The sequence below is a fragment of the Strongylocentrotus purpuratus genome, unplaced genomic scaffold (genome assembly GCF_000002235.5).
Source record: "Strongylocentrotus purpuratus isolate Spur 01 unplaced genomic scaffold, Spur_5.0 spur5_scaffold_7, whole genome shotgun sequence".
NCBI classification, from domain to species: Eukaryota; Metazoa; Echinodermata; class Echinoidea; order Camarodonta; family Strongylocentrotidae; genus Strongylocentrotus; species Strongylocentrotus purpuratus.
The window spans coordinates 14,987,869-15,005,891 of record NW_022145613.1 but is presented as its reverse complement, the minus strand read 5'-3'; the positions used below and the strand labels follow the sequence as shown (position 1 = coordinate 15,005,891).

Below are 18,023 nucleotides of genomic sequence, written 5' to 3'. Positions count from 1 at the left end.
AACTATTTTAGTTTAATATTTAACAAATATCAGAAATCTACCAATCTTCAAATCGAGCACCAAATGTTTCTGTCCCCCCAACAAACAAAAACAAAAACAAGTATGGAGGGAAATGAGAGGGCCAAAATAGGAAAAGAAAAAGAGAGAGAAAAAGAAGTTTCCGGAAATCCCGCTGAACTCTTGAAATGATGATTTCACATTTGGGAAACTGCGTAACATCACACCCAACTGCAAAGCATGATGCTTATCAAAGCAATAATCATGTATGATGTATAAAGAGAAACAAATATTGAAATCATCCCTGATACTGTAATCACGATGTAGGGGTACATACAAATGTCTAAAGAATTGTATATTTTCGCTTCGAGATTTCCCTTTGAGGTGCTCTTTTTTCTCTCCAGAAAGTGCCCCTTTTTGTTGGTCCCCCCCCCCCCCGGTACTTTGAAAGTCGCTTCCCCGCCCCTGATGTGAAGGCTGTATAATGGAGACCGCGAGGGTAAACTTGGAGTTGTTCAACAAGGTCCGTGGTAAAAGCTAATAGAAGCCGCCTCTTACTATCGTTTACATGGACTTTGGTTTGTCTGTCGTCGCTTTTTTTTTATAGAAGTTTTTCACGAAACACATAGAGAGTAAAACGGCGAATTTCTAAAGGGCATTTCTAGACACTCTAAAAGGGAAAATGGCGGGGGAAGGCGGTAACGAAGAATATGAAGGTGAAGGTGAAATCGGTACTGCAGACATCGTCATCATTGTCGTTTACTTTATCTTCGTCATCATTGTCGGTTTATGGGTGAGTATAATAATTTTTGTTTTTAATACTTTCCGGACTCTGCCATGGGCCGATTCACCCATAATATATCAAGATAGAACCAGCAATAAACGCGGTCAAATAATACTTTGTTGCCCTTTACATACTGCTAGTATACCCCGTTGATATACGTTCCGGTCATAATAGGCATGAACACTACATATTGCCTATATTTCATGGATTTCAAGAATTTGTTTAAGGGCATCAAACTTGTGCATGTGCCCTTCATCTCATACTCCTTACATCTTTACAAAATTATATTTGAGGGTAATTTTGTCATTCATTGTCCACACCAATGGAGTTCATTTCAAGCAATGTATGTCAACGCAATGAGAGAGAGAGAGAGAGAGAGAGAGAGAAAAAACAACCAAGAACCCCCAATTTGTGTTCTTCCGGTCACTGGCAGATTGGGGGGGGGGCACCATGCCACTTCCCATTTAAACCCAAGTGGCATACATTTGCTTATCAGCAATTTTGAAATGAAATTTGTGACCCTCTTTTACAAAAGCCTGGACTCGCCCCTGGTTCAAAATAAAGATATTTTGATCTTTGTTGTTCAATACACGAAGCAGCATATGAAAGAAAGTTCGTATTTCTGGCGGAATATCTCTTCTGTCAAAGTTAATCAACACTGATTGATTTGTGGAAAGTTTATACATTCCTGTATTTCAAAATATTATTAATAAATAGAATACATACAAGTCAATTGAAGAAAAAAATATATTAAAAAAAGATACTCGTAACCTAATATTTTTCAATGTTTTTGTTTGTCTACCAGTCCATGTACAAAACTAACAGGGGCAATGCAAGTGGATATTTCCTCGCAGGCCGATCAATGTGGTGGTTACCGGTAAGTGGCTTTTAGAAAAGCTTAAGTGTCTTAACCTTTAAATAAATTTGATCTTTCTCACAAGTAATAGAATAGGCATCAGTTATCAAATCGACACTCAAAACACCCGTTCCTCTAGAGTCTGGATTTTAAATCGTTAATAAGAGCTTGCAAAAAATAACAAATTTTGTTGTTCGTGGTGGGTTCTTTAAAGCATTGTGATGAGATAAAAGTTATCTTTTATGTGCGTTTATGCTGAAAAATCAGTACCAAGCATCAATGAGTAAGAGGTACTAGACTGTTGGTGTCTATTCAACAGAAAAATAATATAATAGTATGCTTACTCACTGCCCCTGTTTTAAAATGCAACATCAGATTATTTTTTTTTGCGATCTCCGTCAACTTTTTGGCTGACTTCATTTTTGTATGGCTTACACATCTTCTGCATTTGTTATCTTAAGTACTGTGCTTGATATTAACGTAATGCAAGTCTATAATTGGCAGATTGGAGCATCGTTATTTGCGAGTAACATCGGTACCGGACACTTTATCGGACTAGCCGGAACCGGAGCAACATCTGGACTGGCTGTAGCAGCATACGAAGTTATGGTAACAAAAAAATGTCTTGAGAATCACAACCAACTTTCTCCACCCCCCCCCCCTCTCTCTCTCTCTCTCTTTCTCTCTCTCTCTCTCTCTTTCTCTGGCTCTCTTTCTCCCTCCCTATTTATTTCACCTCTCTTCCCACTCTCTCTCCTTTTCTTTCTCACTCTCCACCTCTCTCTCTTCCTCTCCATATCTCACTCTCCCTTTCGCACTTGCTTTCTTAGTTCCCTTTCTCCCCTTTCCTCACTCTTTTTAAAAATAAATTCTTTCCTTCTCCTCGTTTTCTATCCATCTGCCCAGTTCCCATTTCTCTATATTTCTCTCATTGCATTGTCTTCTGCATGTCCATTCCCTTTCACATTATTCATGTAGCATATTTAATATTTCATATGCATTGCAGATTGTTCTTGTTAGACGTACAAGTCTGATTTTTAAAACCAATAATTTTTCGTTACTTGACATACACATATCATTGCTCTTATTTTTGTCACGCCACGCACAGTCCCTTGTTTAGTCGAATATTTTTTTGTTGGTTCTTCGGCTAAGGGACCAGTGTATTTTCATTGTAACATCTTTATACTTATTGTTGAAATAGTTATGTTTATATTATTTGTATCAAAATATTAAGCAGCTTTTTTTGTTGATTGTTTAATCCATGAATTTTAATGCATTTTATTTTGATATGACAGTCTGGATATGCCATTCTTCTTTTGGGTTGGATCTTCCTACCTGTGTACGTCTCATCGGGGGTAAATCGCTTAAGCTTTTATCTTTTTTTTATTTATAGAAAATACATTACAATACTTTGTTGACATTGAAATAGGGCAAAGAAACAAGTCATGTAAATAGAGTCAAACCTGTCTTTAAAGGCCACCCACGGAAAACACGAAAACTGTAGACGTGTGGCCTTTTAGACAGGTCCTACAAAACGAATTTCTTCCTAGATGGAAACAATTTAGGTGACCACTGCGGACAAGTCGGGGGACAGGTGGCCCTTATAATGAGGTGGCTGCTATTTTATCAATGCCTTGAATAAGGTTTGTGCCGAAGAATCTGTGAGAGGATAAACCCTTGGTTGAGTCACATTCAAATAATGCTTTGTGAAGTAGGTCAAAAACCCAAATTGAATTTCCATTATAAAAATCACTGTGACAAATTTGACGATACGTCATAAAATCATAAAAGTTCGTTGTAATTCGGTCTAAAGTACCGGCAGCAGTGTTGACCAAAAATCAAACTACAAAGCTATTTGAATAAGATGAATTTTGCTTTGTGGCCCATTCGTGTCTTTATGGAGTAATTATTTTGCTTTTGTTTGTTATGAAACTTTCATCGAGCACTGCAACTATGATGTACACGAAAATATTTATAAGGATTGTGGTTGAATTATCCCATTTATGATGTCAAACAGATTAACTGCTCAACAATCTGTGTTGATAAATAATATACTTCTATCAGTAATATTACAATATGCTCAAAATTATATATAGAATAAGGTTTGTGTACTTCATTTTCTTTTGCTTTTAAGGCACGATTTGATGACCCCAAAAAATTAGAACCAGCCATGAAAATAAAATGAAAGATTAAAAGAAAATGTCAGGATGACTTTTTGTTTCATAATCTATCTATCTATTCTTATTTTTCAAACATGAATGCTTGTTCATGATAAGGAAAATCCAAATGGAATGTTTTAAGAAAATTCAATTAAACTGTTGATGAAATTTCGAGGATCAATATTGGTCAATAGATCTCAATATTTAGAATAATGATTGATAGGACATATTTGCCATGATAACATTTGGTTTACTGTATGCAACAGGTGTATACCATGCCCGAGTATCTCCGTGTACGTTATGGAGGTCAACGACTACGAATAGCGATGTCGATCCTGGCACTCTTCTTGTATGTATTTACAAAAATATCAGTGAGTATGTCCTATATTTAGGTGATGAGTAAGTTTTTAACATTCAATTAAAGCCTCATGCTTGTGATCACTTTTACATAATGTAATCCTCTTAACTGAAGCTGATGATTGTTACTGAGATCGATACCTTCACGAATTTTAGTTTGTTTTATCAGGTCTTTATTTTTAATCATACATGAGTAGTTACAGGACTTTCCGAACTAATGACCGGCCATAAAATCCTCACAACACAGTTCAGTATATGATAGTTCACATTTATGCAATTTACTTCAAGATCATGTTACAGTTATTTCGTACAATAACATTTTCTAGAGAAATGGAATGGAAAAGAAGAATGTTAATGAATTTCCTGTACAAGACGGTGTTCTTGGATCAGCATGTTTGTCATTAAAAAGCTATTACTACCGTGTGAATTTACCAAACAAGCTGACTGTAACACATTTAAAAATTAATTAATTGACAAAGTTAATTGACAAATTATCAGAGTTTGTAGCTTCTTTTTAAAATTGTGGGGCCACTTTATTTCTAAGAATATTCAACGTATTTAGCATATTTATGAATGAAGGAAAAGACATGAACAAAGGATTAATGTGATTTCTATTTTTCTTTTCTGTTATAAAATACAGGTTGATATTTTTGCTGGAGCAGTATTTATTCAACAGGCCTTTAAATGGAATATATATGCCTCCATATTTGTGCTGCTCGCTGTTACTGCTGTCTACACAATTACGGGTAAAATGTTCTTTCAGGCAGCTAGGTCTATACGTCAAACTATTTAGATTATTATACAATTAATTTTGTTTAAACATAATTCACGCTCTGCGCTTGAAAAAACGCTTTGAACAGTTTGTTTAAGGCAAAAAGAAAATATCGTTTGCTGTGTTAAAAAGGGTTATCGTCTTCATATTTTTTCTAATATCTTTATTTTTTCTCATTCTTTAAGACAGTGCTAACTAAATTTTGTATTAAAATCAGCATGTACTTTTCACATAATCGAAATTATTAAGAATACATCATTAACCAGGTGTGTGCTTCGTTACAAAAGACTTGTTCACCTTTTACGAATACTCGTATTTTAATAGTCAGAATGCGAATTTATTACATTCCGTGTTGTTAGGTGGAACAAGCCATCATGTTTGTCTTACCTAGCAACAATTATTGTATGCAAATCGCATTCTGACTTTTGAAATACAATTATTTGTAACAGGTGAATGGAATAATTTGTAACTTGGCACTTAACAAAGATTTATGCATAACATTTGATTGCATTACGAAAATGGTCTATCAATCAATTTACTTTGACAGGAGGCCTAGCGGCTGTGATATACACTGACACTCTCCAAGTTGTAATCATGCTTGTTGGTGGGTCCTTTCTCATGGTCACAAGTAAGTAGAGTATACAAAAAAAAATTCCAGAGAACCAACATGCGTCTTAATATTTCCTTTACTACACTCAATTTGATATTAGAAATAAAAGATAATTGCCCACCATGAGGACAATTTTCATGTCCGACCAATTTTTTGTCAATTTTATTGATTGATTGATTTTATTTTATTTCATATAACAATTGTTTGCACAATAAAGAACATAGTTGACAAAGTAAGATCAAAATTATGAAATGAAACGGGAACCTACTGAAAAGCATAGCTTGTTTTTATAGGTTCCCAAGAATAAATATAATATGAACATTATTTTCATAAATCATTTTAAAGCGCAACTTCAGCAATTTTTTACCTATTCTGATCACCCTTTACCTTAAATTGAGCAGAACATCACGAGTTGGACATATTGCTGCACCAAAGTTTGCCAGACACACGACTCCTCATCCGGAATCATGTTTGTCAAATCAATAAGCGTGCATTACTCGTATAATTTACCTGTATATTCAATATTTCCAACTGCAAAAATTAATCTATGAAAAGTGTGATGGTGTCAATAGCACAATGATATCGTTACATCATGATGTTATAATGTATTAAATTTAATAATTAAAAAAAAACACTTGATGCTAATACATTTTTGCATTTGGAGCAAGTTTTTCATAGAATGCATTAACATAATTATTCCCTATACCCTTGCTCGCTTATAAAACTTTACATAAAATTTCACTATCATTTGAAATAAAGGCTTCATGAAGATAGGCAGTCTAGAGCGACTGAGACTAGAGTACATGCAGTCGTTTCCATCCTCTGTCCTGAACGATACGGATACTACCTGCGGATATCCGAGACAAGACGCCTTTAGTATGATCCGGGACGCAACTACTTCGGATCAGCCATGGCCCGGAACCGCTCTGGGCATCATGGTAATAGGAACTTGGTACTGGTGTACTGACCAGGTAATCCACTATCTCGATAAAGGAGTTTGACAAATTGCTGCCAGTCTAAGTTGGCAAAAATATCAATCCTAGAGCAATTTTTTTTTAAAGAGACAATAAACGATATTTGATTTTAATATTTTCCTCTGATATTTTTTATTGAAATTTTCAAGCAGATTAAAGTAGATAATACTGTATGTAAAACATAATCATTTTATATTTTTAACCCAGAGTTTAATTATTATCTTTAGAACAGTTTTCCATTTCCCACGATGAGGAGTAAAAGAGTAATAAAGTAATAGAAACAGTAGTAACTTTAGTGGTTGGAGAGGTCGTACTCGGAAAAGCTGTTGTGGGAAAAGCAGTATAAATAATGAAATTGGGATTAGTAATTCGTATTTACGATTGAGAAGAAGGAAAGAGGGGGAGGGAGAGTAAGAGAGGGGAAAGAAAAAAAGGGAGAATATGAAACGCGTTAAATATCACGTTATATTTCGTCAATAGTATGAAAAATGAAAAAAGTTAGTAAATTCTACATTTACTGATAACTTTCCCCTGCAGGTGATTGTCCAACGTTCCCTTGCCGCAAAGAACGTCACTCATGCGAAGGGCGCCTCTATAGTCGCAAGTTATCTTAAGTTCCTGCCACAGTTTCTAATCGTGATGCCGGGAATGATAGCTAGGGTTCTTTACACAGGTAAAACCAAAAAAAATCCTTAATAAACAAGCCAATTTATTCAATTCGTGAATCTTACTCATTAGTTGTGGAATGAATAGGATGTAGACATGGGCGTTGGTGTCGAAAAAGAAAGAGAGAGAGAGAGTTGGGGGAGGGGGAGTGGGGTGTGACAACGCCCCCATAACATATTTCCGGTGCTTTATATTTACACATTTTGCGTTTCTGTTGATGAAAATTTCGTTGATTTTAGTCGGAGAACCCTTTTCAATTCATACACGTACTGGATCCAGCCCATGAAATTGTTTCCGTTTTTGATTGAACAGAATTGCGAAACAAGCTAGAATATAAGTCATGAGCAGCTTTCCATATTGCATTTTATGGGTTTTCTTTCATCTTAGTAATATATAAAGGTGGATAATGATCCTTCAAATAAATATTTTGATTTCAAGCCTTAGATTATTAATGGGTGATAAAATAAATCTTCTTGTATGAGACATTCAATATTTATATATATATATGCGAGAGAAAAAAGTCTAAACAAATTCATGTACTTTCTAATAACGTGAACAAAATTAATGGTGAGTTTTTATTGCATCAGCGTGTCTCTTGTTTTCATACGTTCGCGTATCTTCGTCACCTTCTCTATATACTATTCTAGAACAATTTCTTATTCCGATTTCATGTGTATATAGATGAAGTAGCATGTGTGGACAGTGAATCGTGTATGAAGTACTGCCAAAACCCGACTTCGTGTTCAAATATTGCCTACCCACTCCTAATCCTCAGACTCATGCCTATTGGTAAGTTATATCTGTTCTAAATGCTCCCTTTCCTTTAACCTGTCGTCTTTTTATGACAATTTATTCTGTCATTTCCTCTCTGATTATATTGTTGCAATTCTTGAGTAAATGTATCCTTATTCACTCCGAGCTCACTTTTTTTTGCTCTCCCTCTCTTCTCTTATCTGTTTAGTTTTCCTAAAATTAGTTTAATGATACATGTATGTCCATATGATACATCGTCTGACAAAAGCAAATGTCTTTACTACGTCTATTAGGTCTAAAAATTGACAATTATCGCTTTTAATAGGATGTTATACTTGTTTGTTGTTGTTGTTCAATGCTATCGGCGTCTTTCCAATGAAAATATTTACACCTTTAACCGTTTTAGTAATTGTTGATGAGATATTACTGTTGTTATTGATCTTCGCAAATTGTCTACACACGCGCCCTCTCCCATCAAATCATTTCTAAAAACTCCCTGTATTGACCTGGTTGGTACATAGCTATCTAAAAAAATGTTAATCATACTGCCAAGCCGACTGGATACCGACTCTCTCGGCCTACCGACTCTTGGATATGCTGCTTGATGTCACCGTTTTTCGGACTGTTATCGGTCTGGAGTCGGTTTTTCATTGGTGTGACTTGGATGTTATGCCTTGTTACAGGTGCTCGCGGTCTGATGATGGCCGTCATGATTGCCGCCCTCATGAGTTCATTAACATCCATCTTCAACAGTGGCAGTACGATATTCACCATGGATATATGGCGCCGCATTCGTCCAAATGCGAAGAACCGAGAGTTAATGATAGTAGGAAGGTATCTATGAAAACTGAAATATTGATTCGTTTTTTTGTTCGTAGCGCGCATCCTTAAGCGGCGTTGACTAAACGAGACTGCTCATTGTAGTTTAGGTAGTAATAGTAGTTGCTTCTTGAGTCATTGATCATGATGTTTCATTAGTGAAAGAAGGCGCCAAACATAAACAGCGATTTAACAAACAAAAACAAATTACAGAGGCAGGTAATCACCTTCAAAGAACATTTGATATGATGCAAAACTGTGGTAATGATAAGAAACGGTGGGAACTGGCGGGAACAACAAGATTGAAGGGAGGTCCGTTGATATTATAATAAGTGATGCTAGGAGTCCACTGGGCCGGCGCCAGTTGGTGCCAGTTCGCGCCAAAGATTATGTGATTGGCGCGTAGTGGCTCGCTGTGGCGCCGAATTAATGTCCACTCGGCATGTGTCGCCAAGTGGAATAAACTGGGTGCCATATGGCGTGCGCCAAATGCCACCCGGCTTGCTCCAAAATGTTGCGCCAGTTCGCGCCAGTTTGCGCCATTACACGGCCATTTGATTCCAAAATTCACCCTGTCGGCGCCATTCGCGCCAATAGACGGCTACTTTGCGCCACTTGGTGATTAGTTTGTGCCAAAGGTCGCCAAATTGGTTTGGACTTGCCGCCGCTTGGCGCTACTTGCCGACTAAATAAATACCGGCCATTGGCTACCTGGTTCAGACCCTCCTCAGCTGCTGTATGAACAACATCTCTACTAAATATTTACAATTTTGATATGTCTGAGGCTTTTGATAATGTTGGAGTGATGATGCTGCTCCATCAGAAGATGATGAGAGATGCTGAGGTGGCCACTGCCTATCAACTTATGCTGGCCAATCCTGAAGAAGAAGAGCCTCCTAAGAAGAAAAGGAAGCACAACTGGTGGTTTAGACAGGCGCGGATCCAGGATTTCTTAGGGGGGGGGCCCAAATTTGAAATTATGCGAGCCAAATATTGGTACGTAATGGCGACCAACAGTGACGTCATGCGGGGGCGGGGGGGGGGGGGGGGTCGGTGAAGGGGGGGGCGAGTTACCCCCTCCCAGGCTTTGAAGTTTCATTATATTATTAGAGAAAGAAGACGATTCGTTGTACCGTTCTCGAAAATAATTCTCGTCTGAATTTAGTTTCTTTCCCTCCCGCGCGAAGCGCGGAAAATTTTACGATTTGTTAAATTATTAGAGAAAGAAGACGATTCGTTGTAGAGTTCTCGACTCTTAATCCTTGTCTAAATTCAGTCCCCCCCCCCTCCCCCTCCAGCGCGAAGCGCGGAAGCTTTTACGTTTCATTAAATCATTAGAGAAAGAAAACAATTCGTTGTACAGTTCTCGACTCTTAATCCTTGTCTAAATTCAGTCCCCCTCCCCCTCCTGCGCGAAGCGCGGAAGCTTTGACGTTTTATTCAACTATTAAAGAAAGAAGACGATTCGTTGTACCGTTCTCGACCCTTTGTCCTCGTCTGATTTCAGTTCCCCCCCCCCCCCTTTCCGCGCGAAGCGCGGAAGCTTTTAAGATTCATTAAATCATTAGAGAAAGAAAACTATTCGTTGTACAGTTTTCGACTCTTAATCCTTGTCTAAAATCAGTCCCCCCCCCCTCCCCCTCCTGCGCCTAGCGCGGAAGCTTCTACGTTGCATTAAATCATTAGAGAAAGAAGACAATTCGTTGTACCGTTCTGGACTCTTAATCCTCGTCTGAATTCAGTCCCCCCCCCCCTCCCGCGCGAAGGGCAGAGGCTCTTACGTTTCAATAAATCATTAGAGGAAGAAAACGATTCGTTGTACAGTTCTCGACTCTTAATCCTTGTCTAAAATTAGTCCCCGTCCCCCTCCCCCTCCTGCGCGAAGCGCGGAAGCTTCTACGTTTTATTAAATCATTAGAGAAAAATGAAGATTCGTTGTACAGTTATTGACTCTTAATCCTCGTCTGAATTCAGGTCCCCCCCCCCCCTCTCGCGCAAAGCGCGGAAGCTTTTAATCTTCATTTAATCGTTAGAGAAGAAGACGATTCATTGTACCGTTCTCGAAAATAAACCTCATCGGAATTTAGTTTCACCTCCATCCCGCGCGAAGCGCAGTAGCTATTACGTTTCATTAAATCATTAAAGATTCGTATTACCGTTCTCGCCTCTGAATCTTCGTCTGAATTCAGCCCCCCCCCCCCTCCCCTCCTGCGCGAGGCTTTGACGTTTTATTATTAGAGAAAGAAAACGATGCGTTGTACCGTTCTCTATACTCTTAATCCTTGTCTGAATTTCAAAGATGTTCTTTGTCTGCTCCTTTTTCTTCCTACGTCCTCTTTCGATTGGAGGGGGGACCGCCCCCCCCCCCCTATGGCTACGCGCCTGTGGTCAGATAAACACATCTTGATACCTTGTCCGACCCCGCAAGCTCAGGGGTTTAAGGCAATAAATTACGATCAGATAAGCATTCAGGGGCCCGCCTTAGGGCCCCTGGTGGGGTCGAGACGGCGGAGCCGGCCCCGGAAGCTCAGGGGTTTTAAGCGTTTAATAAAGGTCAGATGAGCATATTTTGATGCCTCATTATTTTGTTAACACTGGCAGTTAACTATTCTCACTTTCTTGCTCTCATTCTATTTTATTTCTCTTTAATATACTTTGTCAAGAAAAGTGGGGGAGGGGGGGGGGGACTCGAGGTTCTCGATCCCCGCCGTACCTCGGGCCCTGACATGTACGAATCTCAAGAATCATATTTTTTGCCTGGTTGTAAATTTAGGAATTTGTCATTTTTCAACAAACACATACAAACGTATAATTTACTAAAAAGTGAGGAAAAATTTCGGAAATTATGTCATTTCAGCATTATTTGTAATCCACCGTTGTGGAATTAGAAATAAACCACGTTTGAATTTGATTTCCCCCAAGCCCCCCCCCCCCCTCTATCAGTACGCCAGTATCTCCTCTTTTCCTTTTTTCTTTCCCCTTCCTTCCTTCTCTCTTATTTTTTTTTTGATGGGGGGGGGGGGGGGGGACAGCCTGGGAGGCAAGGCCCTTTCGCCCCCTGATCTCCTTCTTCCCCCTTTTCTTTTCTTCTTCCTCTTCTTTCTTTCCCTTTCCCTTCTTTTCCTTTCTTTCTTTTTTTTTTTTTTTTGCGGGGGGGGGGGCCAAGGCCCGCTCGGCCCCCCCCCTGGATCCGCGCCTGGTTTAGACCCATGCTCCACCCACAGTTGAGGGCCGAAAACGGACAGTACCACACTTTGATGGAAGAGCTGAGTGAGAATGACAGGAGGAAGTTCAAGAACTACACCAGGGTGTCCCCAGAGATGTTTGATGACCTGTTGGTCAGGCTAACACCCCACTTGCAGAAGAAGGACACCCACATCAGGAAGGCCATTCCCCTGGTCTCAAGTTGTCCCTCTATCTGCGCCATCTCGCCACTGGGGCCACCTATGCCGAGCTGTCTTACAACTTCCGAGTGGGCAAGGAAACCATCCAGAAGTTTGTCCCTGATGTAGCCAGAGCGGTAGTGGATGAGTATGCTGCAGAAGTCATCCCCCCCCCCCCACAACCAGTGAAGGCTGGATTGAGGTTGCAGGTGATTTTGAAGCCAGATGGAATATTCCTCACTGTCTGGGAGCCTATGATGGAAAGCACATCCGTCTCCAGAAGCCCAACAAATCAGGCAGCCTTTACTTCAACTACAAGCAGTTCTTCTCGGTTGTCCTGATGGCTCTGGTAGATTCAAAGTACCAGTTCCTGTGGATCGATGTGGGTGGGGTTGGCCATCAGTCTGATGCCCAGATCTACAACAACAGTGAACTGAAGGAGTGCATTGAAGCTGGCACTTTAGGCATCCCAGATCCAGCTCCTCTTCCCCATGATGATAAAGAGCACCCTATGCCGTACTTCTTCGTGGGAGACGATGCCTTCGCCATGAGGACGTACGTGATGAAGCCCTATGGCCGTCGTAACATGGACCAACAGCAGAAGATCTTCAACTACAGGCTGTCCGGGGCAAGGCGTGTGGTTGAAAATGCCTTTGGTATTCCGGTTCTGCGGTTCCACTGCTTCCTTGGCCAGATGAAACAGGAACCAGACACAGTCCGCCTGCTCATTGAAGCTGCCGTCATGCTGCACAACCTCATCAGGAAGCACTATCAGGCACTGGACGTCCGCATGTTGGACCAGGAGGATGCCCAGCACAACCTCATCCCTAGAGCTTGGGGAACTGCCGCCATCACTGTGAGAAAGTCCTGCGATGCCGCCCTGCTGTTATAGGCGGCAAGTGGCGCTGAATGGCGGGCAATCAGGTGGCATTTGGCGCGAAGTAGTCACCAATCGGGTGCCGTTTGGCTCGCGTAGTGGCGCAAACAAGGTGTCCCTTGGCGCCAAGTGGCGCCATGTGGCGCGAAATCTCATTGGCGCAACTTGGCGCGCGCCATTACATTCCAGTGGATTCCAATAGGCGGATTGTTTGCGCCAAAGGGCGATATGTTCGCGCCATTTGGTGCCACTTGGCGGACACTTGGCGCTGATTGCTCGATGCAAGTGGCGCGACGAAAATTTCAAACATTTTGAAATTTTCTTGCCGCCACATTCAAATTCGGTGCCGTTATGCACCACCACGAGCCAGTTGGGAGGCAGTTTGAGCCACTACACGCCACTAGGCACCTTAATGGCGACACTAGGCGCCACAGTAAATTGCATTGGCGCAAACTGGCGCCAACTGGCGCCGGCCCAGTGGACTCCTAGCATGAGGAGTGGTTGATTAAACTGATGCAGTAATGGAGCCGTAATGGACTTGATTGTAGATCAAGAATTGGTCACGTCAGATTATGATAGCAATATTTCTGACTGTTACCAGATTCTTCATCATAAAAATCATTTGATTAAACTGCTTTTCTCATATAAGAGGTTTCCGCTCCTTTTCTACGGACGAAATATTAAAGGCATCGTTTTACAATGTTAAATCTGCGCTTCAAAATGATCATGAAGTGCCTCTAAAAAGTAACAATCTTTGAGTGACCGGTGTTACCATACTCATTTTCTCCAATAGATTATAGTGTTATACGAACCGTTAGGAAAACGGAAAAATGAAATTTCAATTTCCAATCATAAATATCTTGATAATCAGACAGGCGATCAGCTTGTAAAAGTTATGGGATTCCTGACTGACCTAAATGTTTATAACTATAATTGCAGCATGAGCAAAATCCAGGATTTTGTTTAAGAATCTGAGGCAATGTTAGCGAGTCACTTTCGAGTCACTAGTCTTTAAGTCTCCCCTTCACCGCTTGTCTTTCTGTAGGCTCTTTGTCCTTGTTCTGGTTGGAATCAGCATCCTGTGGGTTCCCATCGTCCAGGTAGCACAGGGTGGCCAGCTCTTCCAATACATCCAGTCTCTACAATCCTACTTTGCCCCTCCCATATTTGTCTGCTTCGTCACCGGGGTCGTCTGGGTCAGAAATAACGAAAAGGTATCATTAAACCCTTTGTCTGCTGCAGGTTAAAAGCCTATTATATTATAGGCCTACTGCGACTTAGTTTGAATATAATATGTTTCTTGTATGTCGTACTTTAACGAAATTCGACTCTGCGCTTGAATGTATATTGGTCGATAAGAGCATGTTGATAATACAAGTGGTAACAAAAGTTAGACGTAAAAGCGTCAGACATGTTTACCTATGTCATATTTACCTCTGACATGTTTTACCTGTGACATTTTTACTTGGCACAGAAATGTTAAGGTTAAAAACTGTGATTCCGTTTGTATCATTATAATATCGAATATATGTGCTTGTTTTGTCTGTGTTTTAAATAATCTTTAGCAAATGTTTTATTCCAATGTCAACATCTACACTAAGGTTGGTTATCGTCATTTTACAATTCTCAAACTGTGAATGATTAGTAAACACATAATACAGGCTCTTAAACGATTGGGCCATTTTATTTTGTGTAAGATCTAAGAATACAAGCCAATTAAAAGAAAATGGATTGTTGCAATGTTTCAAAATTATCCATAGATTCAAACACCTTTGACGAATTAACTTCCTGCTACGAACCTTTCCTCCCGTAGGGCGCCTTTTGGGGTTTCATCATCGGTGTTGTTTTGGGTGTGATACGGATGATCCTGGACATCGTCTACCCTGCCCCAGCCTGTGGACTGCAGGACGATCGACCTTCGATTGTCAAGAATGTCCACTTCCTCTACTACAATTGCATCGTGACTCTGGTGTGCCTGGTCGTCACTGTGACCGTCAGCCTGATGACGCCGAAACCTACGATCAATCAGGTAATACCCCAGCCACACCAACCACACCGACACTAAACCGACAACAGACCAAACAACAAAAATGTACATTAATATGAATGGCCACGAAGAGACCGGTTTTGATTCGATTTAGCGGTGTGAATGAGCTTTAAGGAATATGCTTTTGATGTGTATAGCTAAAATACCATCATTCAACCGCAAAGATGAAAGTTTACTGACTTCAAAATGCTAACTGAATTTTTTAATTGAACCAATGATCTTTACGCGATAATAATTTGAATCACCCTAAACAATTTAACTTTGTAAAAATTGATACGTACACAGTCCTATGGCTCTGTCACACCTTGGCGTATTTGGCTTGCGTATTGCTGCGTATTTATGGCAAGCCGTTTTAACATTTATTCCAATTTCTTGATATCAAGAATTACCATTGCTTTACAACAGAAAATAATTTCTTGATATCAAAATAGGAATAAATGTTAAAGCGGCTTGCCATAAATACACAGCAATACGCAAGCCAAATACGCAAAGGTGTGACTGAGACGTTGGGTATTTTTTTCTGATTGTTTTTCTAAGTGCCTATAGGTTAAATGATGATGTTGACATTTGTTTGCAACAGATACTAGGCAAGACTTTCTGGACCCGTGGAATGAACCCTAAACCAGAACAGCTTACTTTTAGCGACGAAACAAACAACCATGCAGAGTCAAAGGAAGTCCGCAAGAGAGTCCAACTGCACGATAACAAACTAGAAGATCCTACCGCGGAGGGCGTCCGACAGCCTGACCTTTCATGTCAAGAGCACACCGAGAAATCAGGCAAGTACCAAAAAGGATATATTTGTTGTATCAATGAGAAAAGCCTTAATATTTTAGATAAGAAGGGAAGACAATCTACATTTTGTTCATAAAACTTTCAACGATGGCAAACTAGATTTTTCGGACACACTAATATTGCTTAGAACATTGTAGTCTGCCAGATGTTTCAACATACTCTATGAATTCATGAGTTTCTATGTTGTTTTTGTTTTGTATGCATAAGTTAGATCATACGGACACATTAACATAGTTGAGAACATCGTAGTGTGGCTATCCCAATAGATATCTGACAATTTCAACAGGCTCTACAAATTTATGAGTTTCTTTTGTTTATCACCGATTCGCTTATCCTCAATATAAGTACTCCTTCATTGTTCCCTGATATCTAAACACAAAATCTGCCAATTCCTTTACATTTCTGTCAATCACATCCAGATACACCCAGATGGAAGAAATATCTGTTCTGGTTTCTTGGATTCAACCCCGATGACGACCAGGAGGTTCCCGGGGAGGCCAGCATGATCAAGAGCATCGAGGAGAGTCCAGCATGGCAGAAGTTCACCTTGGCCAACGCCTTCATTGTTTGTGGTGTTGCAGTTGGTATCATGGTTTGGTGGTGGTAGCGATTGAAAATGCTGGAGAACTCATCTGAATCTGAATCTGAATCTGAATCTAAAATCTTACAAAATTGTGAGTGGAAAACAGCAAACACACAATAAGTCAGTAGGAATGAGTGATAAAGTGAAAGTTTCTCTGAAGATAGGTTGTCGAATAAACACTGCCATGACTCTACAAAATGTGTTTTCAATCAGCACAAGACAAACCACTCTCTTGAAAATAAATCTGATTTCTTAATTTTTCATGATTAAAAGAGGAAAGTATATATTGAGTGGAAAATATAATTTCGTGTAGAGTTAAATCTCATTATACTTCCATACTTGTGGTATATACAGACCAACTCATACATTTTAGACCAATAAACCCCTTTTAAAGAGTGCATTGCACTTTAACTGAATCAAGCGACTATGGTAACTTGCACAAGAAGCCGCTATACGTACAGTAGTTATTACTTTTTAAAATATTTTTGTATAATAATACCCATTTCTGGGAATGGATCTATGTCATCCATGGAAATGAGTGAAGAGATCTATCAGAGCATAACAAAGTCAGTTACATCGTCAAGGATCACTTCCATACAATTTACCTTGCAACCTTTCAGAATGATGCCCCTCGATGCCATGGAAAAGTTTTAAAAGCAAATTTTGCGGGAAAAAAATGGATAATTAGATTGACGATGTATAGACAGAGATTGTATGCTTTGTTGAATTAGTCAGACGAATCAGGCCAACTGTTAGAATGCGAAATGAAATGCAAATAGTGTGACCCAGTGAAAGTGAGATTCGTTAATGGTATTACATATATTATGCATAGTTTCGATATGGCATGATCCGTTGAGCTTTAAACACCAATAAAACTGTGACAACTACCAGGGGCGCCAATTTGAGCTTGAGTATGGGAGGGACACAATAATTTTGTTGTTGTTGCCCAATTCGTCAGGAAATATTTAGCGGAATTAGCCTGTCAGTGAATTAGAGGGGGGCGGGGGTGGGGGTAGGGGGTAAGAGGCACTATTTTTGTGTTGCCTGTTCGTGGGATTTTGTATACAAAATCTTTGCTCCCTGGTGGTCCCTCTTTAAAAAAAAAAAAAACATGGGGGGGGGGGACATTTGATATGATGTCCCTCCTAGGAGAAATCGTGGGGGGACGTGTCCCCTGTCTCCCCCCCCCCCCGGATTGACGCCCTGACAACTACTGAATCATGCAGACTTTGGTTACGATAATGGTTCGTGTTCCACCAGTAGTGTTAAATAAATTCTTACATGCGGTTGATACAATTTCTTTACAAATCTAAAGTATTGAATATGGATAAAAGTCGTGTTAATACGAAATACAATCGTTTCCGGAACAACCAATATGTGTCTTTGGATGTCCGTCTCGTGGGCGTTATCTGATTGTGTCTTAACACAGAGACGACATCTAACATCGTAAGCACAACCAGAAGAATGGCAATTGGGAAACCTTATTCAAAGCAGGGTTTATCATAATGTAAATGTCATGTCTCTAGAAGTGAAAGCTGACTTTCATCATATTTTTTTTAAAGCTCTAATGTACAGTAAATTTGGTTTTCGG

General features: G+C 39.8%; 1 protein-coding gene across 1 annotated transcript; it reads left to right on the top strand.

The window, feature by feature from the left end:
* The first annotated feature begins 706 nt into the window (after positions 1-706).
* Positions 707-16,011, top strand: LOC576045 (sodium/myo-inositol cotransporter 2-like). Its single transcript, XM_030974908.1, has 14 exons — positions 707-790; positions 1,587-1,658; positions 2,142-2,246; positions 2,933-2,992; positions 4,063-4,167; positions 4,794-4,899; positions 5,473-5,553; positions 6,295-6,506; positions 7,047-7,182; positions 7,857-7,964; positions 8,612-8,762; positions 14,053-14,221; positions 14,821-15,036; positions 15,635-16,011. Exons 2-14 carry the CDS (start codon positions 1,590-1,592, stop codon positions 15,923-15,925), a joined length of 1,809 nt encoding a protein of 602 aa, XP_030830768.1. The 5' UTR covers positions 707-790; positions 1,587-1,589; the 3' UTR covers positions 15,926-16,011.
* Positions 16,012-18,023: the final 2,012 nt, after the last annotated feature.

What these genes read in the sequence shown, in the direction of transcription:
- LOC576045 (XM_030974908.1), top strand. Translation starts at nt 1,590, where the DNA reads ATGTACAAAACTAACAGGGGCAATGCAAGTGGATATTTCCTCGCAGGC. An exon ending in CTGTGTACGTCTCATCGGGG is followed by an intron (nt 2,993 to 4,062) that starts GTAAATCGCTTA and finishes TGTATGCAACAG; the next exon opens with GTGTATACCATGCCCGAGTA. An exon ending in CGAAACCTACGATCAATCAG is followed by an intron (nt 15,037 to 15,634) that starts GTAATACCCCAG and finishes TGTTTGCAACAG; the next exon opens with ATACTAGGCAAGACTTTCTG.